The 18,761-nt window shown below is 41.0% G+C and overlaps 1 protein-coding gene across 26 annotated transcripts in view; it reads right to left on the bottom strand.

The window, feature by feature from the left end:
- The window catches only part of ELAVL2 (ELAV like RNA binding protein 2), a 154,459-nt gene that overhangs the window by 29,750 nt on the left and 105,948 nt on the right, over window positions 1–18,761 (bottom strand). For all 26 annotated transcript variants that reach the window (XM_074330316.2, XM_074330309.2, XM_074330313.2 and 23 more), the window contains one exon: window positions 9,123–9,226. In XM_074330316.2, the coding sequence (XP_074186417.1) occupies window positions 9,123–9,226 (104 nt within the window). The remainder of the gene's footprint in view (window positions 1–9,122; window positions 9,227–18,761) is intronic.

The raw sequence follows: 18,761 nt of genomic DNA on the forward strand, positions 1-18,761 counted from the left end.
TTCTGATGCAGGACTTGTGGATGAGAACGGACGCGAAAGGTGTTGACAGGAAAGTTTGGCAGAGGTGGGAATAAGAGAAAATGTGCCACGCGTGCTTTTCTAAGGAGTCTAAACTAATTTATAGAGACCAACACACTTTTCTGTACTTTTTAAACTAGCATCTATGACTCACAAGAACCTACCACAAAAACATTCTTTAAGAATCGGTAATCTCCTATAAAACAGAGATTCAGAAAGTTATTACCGTGTTTCCCTGAAAATAAGACCTAGCCGTACAATCAGCTCTAATGTGTCTTTTGGAGCAAAAACTAATATAAGGCCCGGTCTTATATTACATTACGTTAAGACCAGGTCTTATACTAATTTTTGCTCCAAAAGACGCATTAGAGCTGATTGTCCAGCTAGGTCTTATTTTCAGGGAAACAGGGTATAATAATTCTTTTACTGTCAAATTACCGCTGAAATACTTAAATCGATGTTAACTCAACTATGTGCTAAATATGATCTCCAGATACCAGTTTTCTTCTCAAACAAGAGGCCTGGCTGTCTCAGGTGCTCAGCCTGAAAGACAGCAGAGTTTTCCCACCACGAGGCACAGCTCCACCCCCTCGCACCCAACAGATCTGATTCGGACAGTCTCAAGACATGAAAAGGACCAAATTAAGGTCCCCAAGAGAATGTCTGGTTTGTTTATAGTGTTATCTACAACCTGGCTCTAAACAAAACACTTGAATATAGATAATGTGAGATGGAAACAACAAATACTAAAAGCTACAGGCATCAGTCACTGTGATGCTGTATTTCTGGCCCCAGTAGCACTGTGAGCTGCATTGTTTTTGAACAAGTCCCTTAACCTGCGCTTCATTTCATTGATCAAAGAGAGGATGTGCCTATGAGACTTGTTTCTGCATGCATTTAGATAAGCACAAGGATAGAAGTCCTATGAAAATCTACAAAAAGCAGATACAGCAAGGAGCTTCGGGGCTCTTCTTCAGAAATCAGCACACCTATTTTACTTAACCTCTCAAGCCAGCTTGTTGGAATAGACGGAAACCACCAAACTGACCTAGTAGTACTACTTGTCCTGAGTCATAAACAAAAGTCAGTAAGCCCTACCCTACCCTACCCTTAAAGAGCAGCAGAAAAGTCAAGCAGACAAGTGCTAACAGTACCCTGCGGAAATGCCTCATAAAATGCCCTTTTATGAAACAGGCAGGGAAGATGGAGGCATCCTTAGGTAATAAAATGATCTATAAACTCCCTCCTAAAAAAAGATGGGTTCAGTCACCTGCTGAGACTCTGTCCCACCACCACTCTCCATGGCTCACAAGCAGCAAGGGCAAGAAACGAGCCCGGGCAGTGTCACCAGGAACCCTCTTCCTGACCCTTCCCTCTGTGCAGGCTCAACCTCTGCTCCAACCACTGTGGAAAAAAAAAATCTACAGAAAAGCTGTTCAGAGAATGCCCAGTTACCGCTCTCAGGGAATTTTCAAATGTCTAATTCCCATGTTGGTGGGAGCTTGGAAGGAGCAGGAGTAACACAACTGGCCTGAGCTGGCAACAGCCAAGTCCTGGACCCGGCGAGGCCAGCCACCCCTACTCTCTAGGCCACCCTAGGTGAGTAACAACCTCGCGGGCTTTTTGCGTTTAAAAAGAAAACCAAAGCTGGCAATGGAGCAGTGTACAAACACATGATGGGCATTACACAAATAACACATTACTCAAAAATACCGGGTTATTCCTCATTTCAAATAAGGACTGTGTAAACTGAACTCCAAATAGATATAAGAATTGTACTTAAATCCATTGAATAGTCTCTAACAATCAGATGTAGCAATATACTGTTAAAAGTTGGCACGTGGCTCTAGAAAGCTCTAGATCATGGGGTAAAAATGAAGATAGGAAAACGTTCACTCAGTCTGTATTTTTTAAAAGGCAAAGAAATCGCTTGCTTTCCATTGTTGCCTCTACTCCTGGAATGTACTTTTTAAACGTTTGTGTTCCTCCACAAACAGAGCTCTGACCAGCTAAATAGCTAAAAGACCAACTTAGGCTAACATCAGTTCATTTGAGGCCTGTCCTTCCAAATTCTCCAAATCTGGTCAAAGTAAAAGGTAAGTAATAACCGACATGCACATTTTGAAACAAGGGGTACTTTGTAGGAAATGCTTTCTAAATATGTGAAACTCATGCTTCCACAAGCATCTACACATTGTACCTTCACAGAAAATAACATTAACTAAACGAGCCAAAGGAAAACTAGGGTGGCTTGAGATACTCAGAGAGTCGTGGAGTTCAAGTACAAAATACACCTTCTCCTCCTAATACTCAAGTCCAGTTCCATCACTGCTCTGCTCAGAACGCTTTGGTGACTCTCCCTTACCTACAATGTAAAGCACGACTCCTTGCCATGGCACACCTACCATTTATGACCCCTAACTACTCTCAGGCTCATTGCCACATTACTCCCCAGCCCTTGCTTTCTGCTCCAACTGAGTCTACGTGGTTTCCCTAACATGGGCTTTCACACTTCCCTACAAAAGCATGAACTCTCAACATTCTTGCTACTATAAAACCTACTTGTCTTCAACACCCTGCAATGGTGCTGCCGATGTTTGAGCAGAGCTCCTACCAGGGGGTAAGCTCATGGCCTAGCTCCACTTCCTTCTCTACAGTGGGGAGCCCATGTGTATGCAGCATCCATAGAATAGATCCCCATAGTCAGGATTCAATTTTTGTGAGAAAACAAGTTACATCGATAAATAAAAACCAACCCCATGCCTGATACTCCTGTACCGAAAAGAAGGTTGAGCCAGAAAAGTGTTTCCCAGCACACATTTTACTGTGGCTGCTGAATTTCAACAGTGGTAGAGGGAAACCGTTAAAATCATTATCTCTTCAGGATAGGGTACTACATTTCATCACTAACTAAATCATTCTATATGATAAGCATGAGTTCATTAAAAAACAGTTGTATCTTTTCTTAACAGGCAATTTGGCAGACTGTGGAAAGTGTTAAAAGAAGAGGTTAAGAAATATTCTCAGTGATGAATAAATTCATTTTATAGCCATATATGGAAACTTAATAGCTGAAAGACTACTGGCATCCCGCATGCCGTTAAAAGACCAAGATCTTGTCCAAGATCACCGGACAGTTAAAGCACTTCAGCAATATCAGGGAAGGAAGATTTCAGAAATGTAGTTCTATATTACTCCTATAAAGTCCATGCTAAACAAAAAAAAAAGGTCTGTAAACATTTACTAATTGAGAAAAGGCTAGGCTAGGTAGAAAAAGGATACATTTAACAACAACAACAAAAATTAAAAGCAATATAGTAGCTTGGAATAAAGGTTTATTAGCTTTACTTAATTACTCTAATAAACCAAACACTTTAAAGAATAGATATTACTATTTATAATTAATATTCCAACCTTCTTTTAAGAGAATTTTCCTTATGTGCTTAAATAGTGGTTTAATGATTTTTAATATAAGAAATTTCACATCAATGTATATCAATTATTTTTTTGTTAAATGTATTGGGGTAACACTGATTAATAACATTATATAATTTTCAGGCACACATTATAATTCAACATCTATGCCCTCTACTGCATGTTCACCACCTGACGTCTAGTTTCCTTCTGTCACCATATATTTCACCATATATTTGACCCCCTTTACCCACTTCATCCTCTCACCACCCTCCTTCCCCTCTGGTAACCACCATTCTGCTGCCTGGATCCATGAGTTTGTTTTTGTTTGTTTTGTTTGTTACTTTTTGCTTTATATTCCACATATGAGTGAAATCATCCTTTTCCATCTGATTTATTTCATTTAGCATAATACTCGCAAGAGTATGAATTTTTAAGCAAAGGTAAAAATTGGCATGGTCTATGCCTGAATGATTAAGAAAAAGATCTATTTAATCAGAACTAAATTTAGGCACGTTTTCTATGCTGGTAATACTTTCAGACATGATTTTTTTCTTTTAGGGGGTATAGATGAGATAGATTCTTAGAGATAGCACCTATCAATAAAGTTCTATTTCTTGAAATAATAGCTCCTACTTTCAGGTTAAAATAAGCCCATTTTCAGGAATAATTAAACTTCGTATGCCTGTTGTGGAAGAGGGAAGAGTTGGGAGAGATGTCTGAAAATCAAAGCATCCATTTCACTGTGTGTGTGATAATCTATTCCGAGTACTTGATGGAAAAAAAAGGTCGGTAAGCATTTTTGGAAATGAATGATTTTACTCTGTTATCATGAATTTAAGTGATACTATTAACCCAGGCAAAAGGTCAAAAGAAGTGGCTTTAAGCCATAAATGTTTCAGGAGTATTTAGATGTTATCAATACTGCGCTTAACACCCTCTAAAACCAAAACTAGTAGAGAAATAACATGAAGACTGAACACAGGGCCGCAGGTAGTTGGAGAGCTGTGCTCCTAACGCCGCCAAGATCCCCAGTTGGATTCCCACATGGGCCAGTGAGCTGCGCCCTCTACAGCTAAGATTGTGAACAACAATTCTCCCTGGAGCTGGGCTGCCGTGAGCAGCCGGAGCTTGGTGTGGGGGCTGCTGAGCGCTGGCCCTGTGCTGCCATGAGTGGCCAGCCAGTGTGAGTGGCCAGCAGCCAGCGTGAGCTGCCGTGGGCTACCATGTGCTGCCAGGAGCGGCCAGTGGCCAGCATGAGTGGTGCTGCCGTGAGCTGCTGACTGATGACTGGTGACCGACTGCCGGGGGGGGGGGGGACTGAACACAGTAACATAATCACTGATGCCCCCCAATAGTCTGCGAAACACAGGGATCCTACGGGGACCAGAGGGCTCTGATGAGAAGCCTCACCCCCCAACCCCCATGCCGGCACACAATTTTTGATTCTGCCATGAGATTCTCCCCCACCCCCAATGTCTGAATTGTACATGTACTACCTTTCACTACCCTTCCTAATGTCGGAAGTTAAAAACATTGTGATACACACATTTCATTTACCACCTCAATATTAGGGACAAGGTGGGCAGGCTTTGCCCATCTTGACTGCCTCCCGTGCAGCTCAGAGATGGTGTGACATCACCAGCAAGGTAAGCTGCTGGGACATCTCCCCCACCAGAGAAAGAAATGATCCTTAGGAGAAGAGAATAACCACCCTGAGACTTTAACAAATGCTACTACTTAAAATAAATTATCTTTCTAAATTAGGTGAACATATTATTAAGTTTTTCTAATTTCTAAGCCATTCTTTTTAAAAAGTGAAGAAAAGTAAAGACCATATTAACTACTTTTTATTCCAAATGCTAAACTATCATTCCGCATGCTCAAGAAAAACATGGTTAATATTCTGGCTACACGAATTATCTACAAGAGAATTATAAAGGTAAAAGCTAAACTTTGTATGCAAAAATACTGAATATTTAGAAAATCTACCTATTCAAAAGTGCAGTTTTTGGTTGTTCCTAAGATCTAGGTTAGGTCTTAGACTTGCTGTCATAAATCGCCTGGGAAGCGTTTTTTGTGTTTTTTTTGTTTTGTTTTGTTTTTTGGTGTGTTTTTTTTTGTTGTTTTTTAAGAAAACTGATTCCTGCGTCTCACCTCTGAACACTTATCTCACAGGTCTGAAGTGAGTTCCAGAATGCATATTAGTAACTCACTCTCCTTGTGATTCTGATGTAACCAAGTTTGGGAACAACTGCTTTAGGATCTCGCAGTGCCTGAGGGACTTTGCTTCACTCATGGCAGAAAATGCTGAATATTTGTCATTTATTCAATACACCATCCATCTACTGCACAAAACCCTACTGGGCTAATGCTATGAGGAAGCCCCAAGAGAAAGCGCTAAATAACCTATCTTTCACAGCACTTGATTCACTGTTTCTGTATTCTGGCAACTAGGAATTTTACGAAACACACACTAAATGCTACAAGGCTTGGAAGACTTAACAGAAACCTGAACTCATGGAACACACACACTCTTGTAAAGCTGTATATAACGTATATATTACTTAATCTACTGTAGCTTTTTAAAGAAAAGTATGCTGTCACAGCAAGAGTTTTGGCGTAGGTATCAGGAGACAAGAATTTGCGTCAGAGCTCTATCTTTAACGGCCTGGTCTTACTTAGCTAAACTGTATGACCGGTTTTGATTCTTTCACTGGGGGCAGAGGGTAGTCTAAATTACGTCTAAATTATACCTAGATGTCTTCAATCCCAAAATTTCTGTGATTTCTCATGGGTAAAGAGAACATACTTCAAACAAGGGGGAACGCAGCCTGAGTTGGAAAACCCAGCAAGGCCGCCGTGGAAGGAAAGACTTCAGATGGGCTCCAAAAGATGGGATGGCCACCATTAAACTACAATGAGTGTGAAAGGGGATGCCAGGAAGTGGGACCCATATGAGCATTTGTGCAGAGGCTGGGGATAAGATCAGCTTGCAAGTCAAGAGCCATTTTTACTACCACGGAGAACATAAATGACACCAGGTCACTCCAAAGTTAAGCCAAATGATAGGGTAAAACAGTAGGGAAATCTGAGAGAATTTTGAGTGAGATGTAACATGAGTAAAGAGGTATTTTTGTAAGATTATCCTGACACCTTCTTCCAGGATGGACCAAAGGAAGGAAAATGAGACTAATTTCTAGAATAGTATCCCAGGGAACGAAAAGGCTTAAATGCAGCTTCCAAAAGGTTCTTAAAACAGTGAACACTAGGGAAAAAACTGGCTCAAGATGTTGTATAAGAACACAAAACATGTCTAATTGAAAAACAGGAAAAAAAAACACAGAAAGAACAAACAGACAAAAAATGGTACTATGTAGTTTTGGAAAATGGTCTGCTTTGCCTCTCAGAGAAATCTGGGCTAAAGTGAGGATACCAGCTGTTATCTGATATTTCTGCAGGAACCGAAGGGGGGCGGGGAAAGAAGTAGCCTGCTGCTTACCCACCCCCCTATGCCTCTTTTCAGAAAATCTGAAGAAAAGTAACAGATGTCACAGTGTAAAAGCCACAAGGCATTACTGTCCTTTCTTCCATGTATTCTGCCCAAGCAGCTGAGCCCTGAAGAGAAGCCTGGGTGATGGGCAGTGAGGAAGCAGCTGTCATCAAATGGTCTCCTTGGAAGCCACGGAAATTTATTCTATGGCGACCTGTTTCCCTTCCATTTCTACTTTATGGTGGACCTTATGGCAAAAGAACTGACTTACAGCAAAAGAATTGATTTACTGGAATAAAATAAGGGTGGTTATTTCTGGTATGGAGAAAAGGGTATGTCCTGGATTGAGCCATTCCAACCATCTATTCCAACTTCTTCCTAACCACAACCCGGGACTTAAAAATTAAGATAAATTAGCAGCAATCTTTGAAATCAACGTTAAGTTGGGGAGCCCCATAAAAATCTGTATTAGGACAGGGAACACACAAAACAATCTAAAGGTAGCTGGACACTGAATGCCTTCATTTCAATAAGAGCACTTGGTTACTAATTAATAATATTATTAAGAGGTTAATCTCTGTGACATAAACAAAAAGTATGCAGAGAAGTATGAACAATTTAAAAAAGCCACCCAGACTGAAAAACCAACGTCAAAACAAACTTCAGTCTTTGTGAGCTTAGACTGCATTATAATTTTTTTCCTTTAATTTTCATATCATAGTAACTAGTTCATTTTCTGACTGAGGTGCATCTTTTCATAGGACATTTTCTTCATCAAAAAAGATGCAGAATTCTTGGATATCTTACATCCAAGTGTATTTGGGGGCCGACGCATACAATTCCCTTTCAATGAGACAGAGCTGGGAGGCATTTTTCCTATGGGCCAATAACTATAAAAAATGAGATGTCAAAACTACCCAGGGCTAACGAATTACCTTAACTGACAATTCTTAGAGAAGCAACTTTTAAGCACAAAGATGACACTGCATTTCCAGATACTTGAAAAATGAGCAGAACTCCTCTAGATGAGTCTCTAAGCGAGATGGATGCCGCAGTCAGCCCTGACGAACTTCCCCTCACCACTTCAGGCTATCGTTTGAGCTGACTTCTTAAATCAAGGCTGGAAAATAGGTTCCAACTTGAGTCAATTGATTGAGGTTGTCTGGAACACTATTTTGAAAAATATTTGGGAGCCACATCTAAACTCAGTGAGCAAGTCCGCCATGATTGATTGGCAATGTCTGCACTGGGCAGGAGAGGGAAAATTGATGGCCCGCTGTGTGCTAAGAGTTTGCCAGAGGCAACATCCCTTTTATTTTCTAAAGGAAAAGAAATCTATACTGCAGATTGGATTAACTTCTTATCCAGAGAGAATCTACCTAAGAACTTCAAAAATCCACAAACGCAGAAAGATATCCCCCAAATTATTCACTGCTTGTCTGGAAAGAATATAACAGGAAACAGAACCTATGTGACATGGAGGCTCTTCTAGTCAGTCTCCTCAAAGTAAACTGAACCTGCTAGAACAGAGTCAAACTACAGCCAAGGCCCATATCCAGCCCGCCACCAGTTTGTTTGTTTGTTTGTTTTTGTTTTTTATGACCCATGAGCTAAGAATGGTTTTCACATTTTTAAATGACTGGGATAAAATAAAAAGACTATTTTGTGACACATGAACATTGCATGAAATGCGAGTTTCTGTGTCCATCAAGTTTTATAGGATCACAGCCACATCTTTAGCTCATACGGTGGCTGGCGCTGGCTGCTTTCAAGCTACAAGGGCACAGAGGAGAAGCTGCAAGAGAGACTGTATGGCTGGCAGAACCTAACATGTTTACTACCTGACCCTTTACCAGAGCAAGTCTGCCAATGCGCGTGCTACCAGAACTGGTCTAAGATTTCCTCAAGTTATACGGTGAGTAATTCACCAAAACCGAAGGAGATTTAATTCAGTAGGCTTCATAAAGTGTTTATCTAAGAAAAGCTGCTGCTGTCCCTTTGCTAATACAGCAGTGATTACGTAAAGAACTCCTGAATAAAGCTTCCCCCATCATGCAACAAAACAAAAAATTACGCTATGCCTCCCAGAGAAGTGTCTATGTGAGCACAAAATAAATGAAGGAAAGAACTACATGGAGACCTTTTTTTTTAAATCTCTGTTCTGCAAATAGATATATAAAAAAAAAATTAAACATACTTTTATTGTTTTGGTTTGAAGTCTCAATCCATTCAGGGTGTTGATAGCTTTCTCTGCATCCTTAGGGTCAATGTAGTTCACAAAGCCATATCCCAAGCTCTGCCCTAATGAAAGGGAAGGGGAAAAAGGCATACATTAGTTCTACACCGCTGATGACAGAGATCCACGTGCATTCTGGCATATGGTCTTGCCATTACCACCCGCATATTCTCTCAACAGTAAAAAACTCTACATTAATTCCTCTGGAAATATACATGTGGTCTTTTTCATCTCCTGTCTAGACTGGCAAGTTGAAACATCAGTTAGAACTCAGCAAGCGGTGCCATTTAAAAACACACACACCCCAAAAGAGCTCCAACACACTGGTCCTGCCTGAGCCAGTGCCCCCAGCAGCAAGGCAACATTTCAGCTTCGGGAACCATGGGCCCAAATCTCCGCCAAGCTGCTGAGTGGGCTCCACGGACACGACTCTTGCAACTGCAGTTTCCTCACCCATAAAATGGGAAGGTGGTACGCATCGACCAAGAATCTGTCTGTGTTCCACACACTGCACCCTGACCAACTTACAGCCTGGACCGAGGACAATTATTTCAGAGTCTAAAATGGTGAAGGATCGTGTGTGTGCAAATGTGTTGTGTGTGTGTGTACACACATTTTAGAGAATTTCTTCAAAATAAATTGAATCCAATTTTCTAAAAGGGGTTTGATGACCTAGATGAGAAATACAGGGAAATATGAACACAAAGATTTACACAAGGAGAGCATGTGAGAAAGGAGGAGAAAGAGCATAAACAAAAGTAATGAAACAGGAAAATTATGAAGTAAGAGTTGCTTCAAAATTAAGTCTTTGGTTGTTGCTTTTCCTATCATATGAGCCCTCTCACCCCTGGCTCAATGATGTCCCAACTCTCAGAAAGTAGGAAGTACCAAGGGGTTGGAATCAGTGAAATGCACACATAAGTAAAGCCAACCCTAAAGGTCTGAATTTTCAACTAAGGGAAAGTTTCTCAGTTTGAAAGGGTGAGAAACACTATCGTGCAGATGACAAAAATGGGCATAAAAAAGTCTACTGGAAGTCTCCTGAAAGTAAACCAAACTAATTGAGGGTTTCCTAGAAGATGACTAATAAAGGTCCAAATGCTTTTTATTAAATACCATTTTTGTATCAAGTTGATAGTGAAGTGAGGGTTTTTAGTTTTTTTCTTTGAAGGGGCACCTTTGGTCCAAGTGGTTATGAAAACAGGCAATTAGGACAGTGACTCTGATTACTCTAATGTGGTTCCTTGCAACTATATAAATTTTAAAAAATAGAGAGAGAGAGAGAGAAAGAGAACTAAATACAGTACTTAATAATCATGAAAACTTGTGATTGTATTTGGGAGACCAATATCATTATTTTGGATAATCATTACTAACTAATGACTTCTTATCAAATTGTATTTTTTCGTTTTTTAGAAAAAGGGAAATAAAGGAGAGCTAAAACTCAAGTTCATTATTTTTTCCCTTACACTAGTCACAGAGTTTGTTTTAATCATGGTTCTATTTTTTTTTTTAAGTTGCAAGTAAACCATTGTATTTTTAGTCATTCAGCTTTTTACTAATTCGACAAACACTTATCACATATATATTAAATGCATAGTACCCTCTTATGAAATGTGTTGCAGTTCTATTGTTACTGAGCAGGGTTCAAATTGGCTGAACATAAAAATACCTGCTCAAGGAAAGTTTCTGATGAAAAGAATATGGGCTTTGGAGAAAGACACACGGAAGTTCCAAACCTGGCCGTGCCATTTACCAGCTGTGTGACTTTGAAGAAGCTACTTAACCTCTCTGAGTCATTAACTTCCATATTTCTGAAATGAGAATAATAATTCCTACCCAGTAAGGTTGCTGCAACAGTGATGAGAACATTGATTATTGATGGAAGTAGATCATTCTGGTCAAAAGATAAAATGAGGAAAAATAATGCATATCTACTATCTGTTGAGTATAAGTATATTCATTTAAAATTAAATCAGGAAGAAGCTACAAATATAATGGGGAAAAGGAAAGGGAAGCCGAACATTGTGTAGTTCTGTCACACTGCTGTTCTATGACAAAATAAATCAAATTATCAATTGTACCAGCATTAGGCGTCCCTTTCTCCTATCTACGTACTGGCACTACCCTCACACCTGCATTTCAGCAGCTTCTAATCACAGTACTTTCGCAACCTTGACTGCACACTGAAATCACCTACGAAGCTTGAAAATAAAAAAAAACAAAACAAAACAAAAAGAAAAACAAAACAGATGCCTAAAACCCATTCCCAAAGATTTTTTATTTTATTGGTCCGTTACAAAGGGTTTTTTGTTTTGTTTTGTTCTGTTTTAATCCAGGTGACTCTACTATACAGCCAACATTGAGCATCACGGTCGTAATTGTGAGCGATCCTCCAGGGCACACATGAGGCTTCTGGGAACCCGGAGAAGGGTCGAATGCTGATGGTCTGCGCATGTGAAGTGACTGTGAGGGAAGACTGCCTTTTACAGATGCACGTTTAAGATGCAAGTGGATGTATGCCTTCAAAAATCTTCAAGCTATCCATCACTTCAAGAGAAACAGTGTACTGGCTAGTTGCGGTCACTCAGTGCCTGCTGCAGGTGGGTCCCTGGGGAGTGAGAAGCCTGTCCTGCCCGTCCCTGCTTAGCAGTACCATGCAGGCCTCTGAGCTCTTACTCCCCACACACGGTGGGCCCCCCAAAGCTTGCCAAATGAATAAATGAGAAGCACCAGGCACTATGTACTTAATCGAAGGTACTACCAACGTCACTATCAGATACGGCCCATCCATTTAATGGATCTTTGACCTGACCCCCTCAAGCAATCACGGCCAGCTCTACTAATGAGTCAGCCGCATTTCTGCTACTATTATCCTAAGCGAAATCATACGAAAGGGTGTACCTTCTGCTCAAAGGCTGCATTCTTAGTGCCACAAATGCCTCGAAATGTTGGCACTGGAACACGAAGGAGCGAGGAATCTCACAGATTTTCATTTCAAAGTGAGTTAGTCAGGTCAGCAAATATTTATTGGATGCTTAAAATAAATAAAAATATCACAGATGATCCCAAGACAGGCAAGACTCTCCCCATTCGCACCTCTCGCGGTATGTCTGAGTTGAAATTTAGCCTCCCATTAACCATGTGAGATACTCGTCTTCTTCTCACGCACGGTAGGCACGATACATACCTAAAGGCGGGCAAGGGCAATCAGCTTCTTCAAACAAAAAAAGCAGGTAGGAAGTAGTAAGCGGTCAGGACTTACAATCCACGACTCTGAAATGCCACGCTCTTCTGCACTCAGTTCAAACTAGTTTCTATCTGAACCCAGACCAGTTTCAACCTGCCCAAAGTATAATGCAAGCAGGCATTTTCCAACAGGGTTGTCTTAAGACAGTTCCCCGTCTCCAATTCCTGTACTTCTGGTGCAAATATCAGTTTCACTATATACATGAGTTTCTGTGCTGTTATTTATTCCATGACAAAGTAAACTGCATCTTACCTAGTGCCTATTTCAGGTTATTATAAGTGAGTGCAGATTAAAAAAAAATAAAACAGTGGCAAGTCAAACATCAATGAAAAATGTGTAGCCTGGATCTACTTTTTCCCACTCTTGTATCCATCAGCTAGTAACAGTCATAAATCATCAGGGAAGGCTTGGAAACCAAGCCTCATTTATCCGTATCATCCAAATCTAGTTTTCAAATCATTCTGAATTTGGAATGTGCATACTGACAATTCCAAAACCAAGAATCACTTCTTTAAAAAATTATAAAGCTGTACATTTAAATTTCAAGTACAAATATGGAAATCAACATGATTAAAAGAAAATTCTGAACAAAATGACAAAGTTAAGGATTTCACAAAACAAACAAACAAACAGCCTTCAAGACAAAGGTATCTTGTCTTTAAAAGCCAAAAAATTCCTTCTGGTAACTGAACGTCAAGAATAAGACCAACACTACTTGTCCCCATAAACTACCTATAGTCACATGCTATTAGAGATTCTGGAATCATTCATCCAAGCCTTGGTCCTAACAGCTATGGTGGGGATTCCTAACCTCGTCATGGAGCTTGCTGAGCTCTCTGAACAGTCATACAGCCTGAGACCTTCCCGCAGGGACGGAAAATTCCAGGTCGGTAACTGCTTGCTCTTCAGCACGTGTATTTTGTATACCACGTGTGAATGCCTTTTCTCTTGCATCCTCTTTTTTTACACTAACACATTTGCCACAGAAAAGGATCCCATCTTCATAAGAGATTAAAAAAAAAAAAAGTCACTTATAACTGCTCTTGGCATAAAGAAAACAGCTATAAACAGGCTGCTTAGAACCACGGTTAAGTGATCTAAAGCACAGAGCTGAAATACTCCACGGGCTTCTGAATGGGATGGAGGCCCAGGGAGAGCCGCGTGGGGGTCAGAGCAGGAAGAGCAAACAGGAAGAGAATGGGGTAGTGACCAAGTGCTTGTGGGAAACACAGTAAACTCCAATTTATCCCAAACTGCGTAATTCAAAGCAGCAGCCATTCCCTTGCCACCTACATTGCTATTAATAGCACATTTTAATTACAATTTTAATTGCATATTTTAATTAAAAATACACAATCTTCTGGACCCATTTAATTGAAAGGTCACTTTATTTAGCCTTTTCTATTTCAAATTACTACCAGAATATCAAATTATCCCCTCAGGTTTAAAGGTAAAGGCAATATACCGCCATAATTCTTGATTATAAACCTGGTACACTAATTTAATTTTATCCAACCAATATTAAGTGAAACCCCTCTCAACATGGATTGTGGAAAATAAAATTCCATATTTAAAAAAAAAATCATACTATACATTTGTCACCAACATTTAGCATTCATTTATTCAACAAATATAGAAAGTCTACTTTTTGCTAGTTCCTGAGGATACAGCAAAGAGACAAAACGTTCCTCGTCATAAAACGTGTATCCTGGCAGAAGGGACAAAAGAACAAGCTCTATATATAAGACCTAAGGGGGGGGGGGAAGCAGAGATAAGAGTGGGGCAGGGGTCATGGCTGCTGTTTCAGTACAGTGGTCAGAGCGAGCCTTGTCCTGAAGGCAACGTGTGACCCATGATTCAAAGCAAGTGGCTCCCAGTTTAACAGGGAATCTGTGCAGGTAGACTCATTTCAGTGCAAGTTCTACCATACAGGTGTCACCTCCTGCCAGGTGTACCAGCTAAATCTGCCCCTGCCCCCAGCCCTCTGCAGTAACACAGGTCCTCATGTAGTATTCCTGGATTATTCCTACAACATCCTAACCCATCACCTCTTCCCGAGGCTCCTGTTAACTCCAAAACCAGTCACCCGCGACCACCATGCTGTCCGGCTTATCTTTCTAAAAGACAAACCCGACTGAGCTCTGGTTTCCAAGGTCGTCATCGTCTTGCTGCTTCTGCCCACTCCGCCAACACACATACCCTAAAACGGACCTTCATTGCTCTGTGCCTGGAACACATACCTCAAGCGGGCCAAACAGACCATGTCCTGCCCCCCTCTGTCCCACTCCTAACGCACACGGACCCTGTTCCTTCTAGCCCTTCCACAGCCCGTACGGTACACCTTTATCAAATGCGTACGTATATATGGGTGTTGTGTCAGTGTGGATGCCCCCCCACCTCAGACTGCTGGCAAAGGGCAAGCTGAGCAGTTCCCGACAGAAGACCCCACCACAGATTATTAACTACATGTTCACTGAATGAACGAGTGAGAGAACGAGAGCGCTAATGAACAGCCATCTGCCTTCCAGAGCTTATGGTTTAGAAGAGACGCCCTTATAAACACGCTCTCTGTGGCCCTAGCTGTACCAGATGGATTCCAGAACAAAGGAAGACAAGATGCTTAAATGTTACAGTATTCTGTCTTCAAAAGGGAGTGATGTATTTTTTTAAATAGTTCATGTAAATTTTTTCATAGGAAAATTTTCTACAAATACCATTTAAATGAAATCTCAATTTTAAAAAATAATGTCATCTAGAGTAATTTGATAGATTTACATAAATCTGTTTCACAAATCCGTAAGTATGAATTATGGGATGTCAGCATATAATTTTGTTGAAAGTGCTTTCTCTCTAATATAATTAAGTCTGCCGAGACTATTCAGGTACAAGTCAAATAAAATGCAGAGTGAATTCTGTAAAAACCTGGTAGCTGAATCGACAATAAAAGGTGACTCTGCTGATTGATGTGTATCTATTATTTCATTTAGAGCAGTATTACTGTTTTATGAAATGAAAACAGGACAAAAGCAGCATGGATCTTTTTAAAATGCCACAGTTAGCAGAACAGGTCACTACACTCCTCGCTGACAAGCAAGAGTATTTACAAGCCGAGGTTTAATAAGGTAACATTTGCGGGGAAAGCAAACTGAAAAGATTCACTATCTCCAAACACAGCCCCTATAAAAAAACTGCATCCCTTATCAAAAAAAAAAAAAAAAAGGAAATAATTTGATTTACAAAAGGACGTCTTCATTCCAAGTGGGGTGGGGGGGAAGGACAATACTTTTTGTAAAGACAGGCCCCCCCCTTTCCCTCACTTGAACACCCTTCCTCTCTCCTCCTCCAAACATACAATAGAGCTGCAAATGTGCTGTATTTCTTCAGATGGACTTCCTGTTCCTGGGCACTCATTACGTGGGTCTGTTCAGGCAGGCTGTGCACTGCAACCCTGGCACCAAAGCAACATGCACCAGACTTTCCAAAGGAGCTTTCTTAATATCTCACACGTGATATGCGACAAAACCATGTGGGTCCCACACGTCAGGGGCAAGGTTTGACAGAATCTTCGGAAAGGAATGCCATCTCCTTTAGTCGCGTTTCTCTCCATCAGCCTCCGCACATGCAGCACGCCAGATGCAGCCAGTCCTTCCCTGTAAACATCCCGCTAACTCAGGTCAAACGAAACAGCTCCTCTTCACCACCCTCTAACGATGGAGATCAAATTGTGAGGCGCAGGACTGGTGAGATCCCATTACGATGGACCAAGCCAGCTTCCCTGAAAGCTCGGAGCATTTTTACCAGTGTCCCAACGGACAGTACCAGGGCTTACCACCAGGGTGGAGAATTCAGCCCCGACGCTCACATAACACAGAAAACAGATGGCTCGTTCAGAGACTCATCTTCCACCCAAATACTAATAAAACTGGCCCGAGACTAAAACGCCCGGATATTTACAAGTGGTTTTCAGAACTTCACAGATACATTGAGATATAACACAGAAGAGTTTAAGTTGTAATTTCTCTGCTGAAGTTGTAAATAGTGACTGTTTGGGGAATATTACCTAAGCAGCCTAATTCTGGAGACAGCACTTAATGTCCTCAGCACCAGGGTATTTTCCTTTCAAGTGACCGTTAATGGCCATGTCTGTCCTCAGATGATGTAACTGGGAGAGGTCTGTTTTCCTATAGTTCCAGGCCCAGTGATTATGAATCTGCTGGCAACGCAGCATGACCTTGCTTAAGTTGGTGAAACTGGGTTCTTAATACATCACAATTTCAGACAACATTAAGAACTCCCACACAATTCAGTCTTAGACTATCGAGAACAGCCACAGCACATTAAATCCTCTAAATTCCCAAGTACTGTCCAAGGGTACTAAGACGTCTGGCATCCAAGACGAGGAAGGTTAGGAATAATGCTCTTTACCTACAGTGGGAAAATAAACCAATTCATCTAATCTGCACATTTTAGGATGAGACTTGAACTTAGCCAGTTCTCTAGCTTGAGAGAAAGGGAGTCATTGTAACATCTTAACACCACTGTTAAGACAAAAGCCAGTTCTCCTCAGTGATGTAGGTAGGTGCTATAGAAGAAAAATCAGCGATTCTACCTTCAAACACTGGAGCTGCCCCCACGATGAGAGCAAAAGCCAAAAACTGTCAGCTGACCAGAAAGTCAGACTCTACAGTTCAATAAAAATTTAGGACATTAACAAGTGCGAGCTCAGGCAAAATCTACTTTCAGTTAAAGATCTGGGTCTGCTGCAATATTCTCATTTCTTTGTTAATTATAATTAACTCTATACAGAGTCCCCTCCAACACACACACAAAGGGGCTTGCGTTACTCGCTTTATCTTGTGCTTACTTAACAGACAGTGGAGGTGTTCAAGTCAATATCATTTGAGATGAGGGCAAAGGAACTATATCCCACAAAAATATTATTGTGGTCAAGAGGGAAAACAGTTAACAACTGCAGTAGTAAAAAGGGGGTCTGCTGTTGCTTGCACTACCAGCTGGTGTCAATCAAAACACACACACACACACACACACACACACACACACACACACACACAGAAACCAGTAAGCGATCCATCAAAATGCAGTATGTCTTCTTAGTGTGTTTCTCTCCCATTGTTAACAGATCCTTTTTTACAGCTATTGCAAGAAAAAAGTTTTAAGGCCCTAAGCACTATAATTAGCTGAGTATCCTTTCTGAGACGGTGTCAAAGAGTCTTGCAAAGCACTCTGGAGAGCTCCCTGTTTTGTCCAGAGAATGGGAAACATTACGTACTACACAAATCCCACCAGATCCACATGATTAAAAAATTATTGTTAGAGATGATAAATTTTCTTCTTAAAGACATGATTTTTCTTAAAAAAAAAAAAAAGATAATTCACTCACCCAAAAGTTAAATGTTCACCAGCCCAAACCTTCCGATATGAAAAGCTTTCATAAGTCTATGAGAAAAGTCTGTTTTCACTGCCCTCCAAATGCTTAGAGCTTTCTGGAAGCACACAGTACCACAGCCTATTATAAACTGCTATCAAGCAACTTACGAGCTTTATATTCCATATAGTCATCCTACTTAATTCTCAAAACAAAGCTGTGTGTAGATACCTCTGTACCCATTTTACAGATATGAATATGGAGGTCAAGAGGTGCGGATTAGGGGCTGGCCCGGTGGCTCAGGCAGTTGGAGTTCCATGCTCCTAACTCCGAAGGCTGCTGGTTCGATTCCCACATGGGCCAGTGGGCTCTCAACCACAAGGTTGCCAGTTTGACTCCCTCCAAGGGATGGTGGGCTGCACCCCCTGCAACTAGCAACGGCAACTGGACCTGGAGCTGAGCTGCGCCCTCCACAACTAAGACCGAAAGGACAACAATTTGACTTGGAAAAAAGGCCTAGAAGTAAACACTGTTCCCCAATAAAGTCCTGTTCCTCTTCCCCAACACAAATCTTCAAAAAACAATAAAAAAGAGGTGCTGATTAACCTTCTCAAAGGCACAGAGCTAGCTGGTAAGTGGTAGGTAGGTTTTGAAACCACGATTGACCTTTCCAAACTCAGCCTTTGGCCAACTTTGGGAGTTATTTTGAGGGAAGATTCCTGTGCATCTCAAATCCACAACTTTCCAACCAGGATATTCATCATATCCAAATACACCTGCATTTTTTTTCCTGGTTATTTGTCACGTAATCTATTGACTGGAACTTCACATTCTTTCTCGATCCATCAAGGCGCCGTATAACAGAAGAGGACAGGCATCCTGCAGGTGCACCTACCTCTTAAACCCGCAAAACAAATCTAACAATACAAAGCAGACAGATTAGAGATACCCACATTATAAAAAG

Source organism: Rhinolophus sinicus, chromosome 16, assembly GCF_057876585.1.
Source record: "Rhinolophus sinicus isolate RSI-liver-muscle chromosome 16, RSI-T2T, whole genome shotgun sequence".
Lineage (NCBI taxonomy): Eukaryota > Metazoa > Chordata > Mammalia > Chiroptera > Rhinolophidae > Rhinolophus > Rhinolophus sinicus.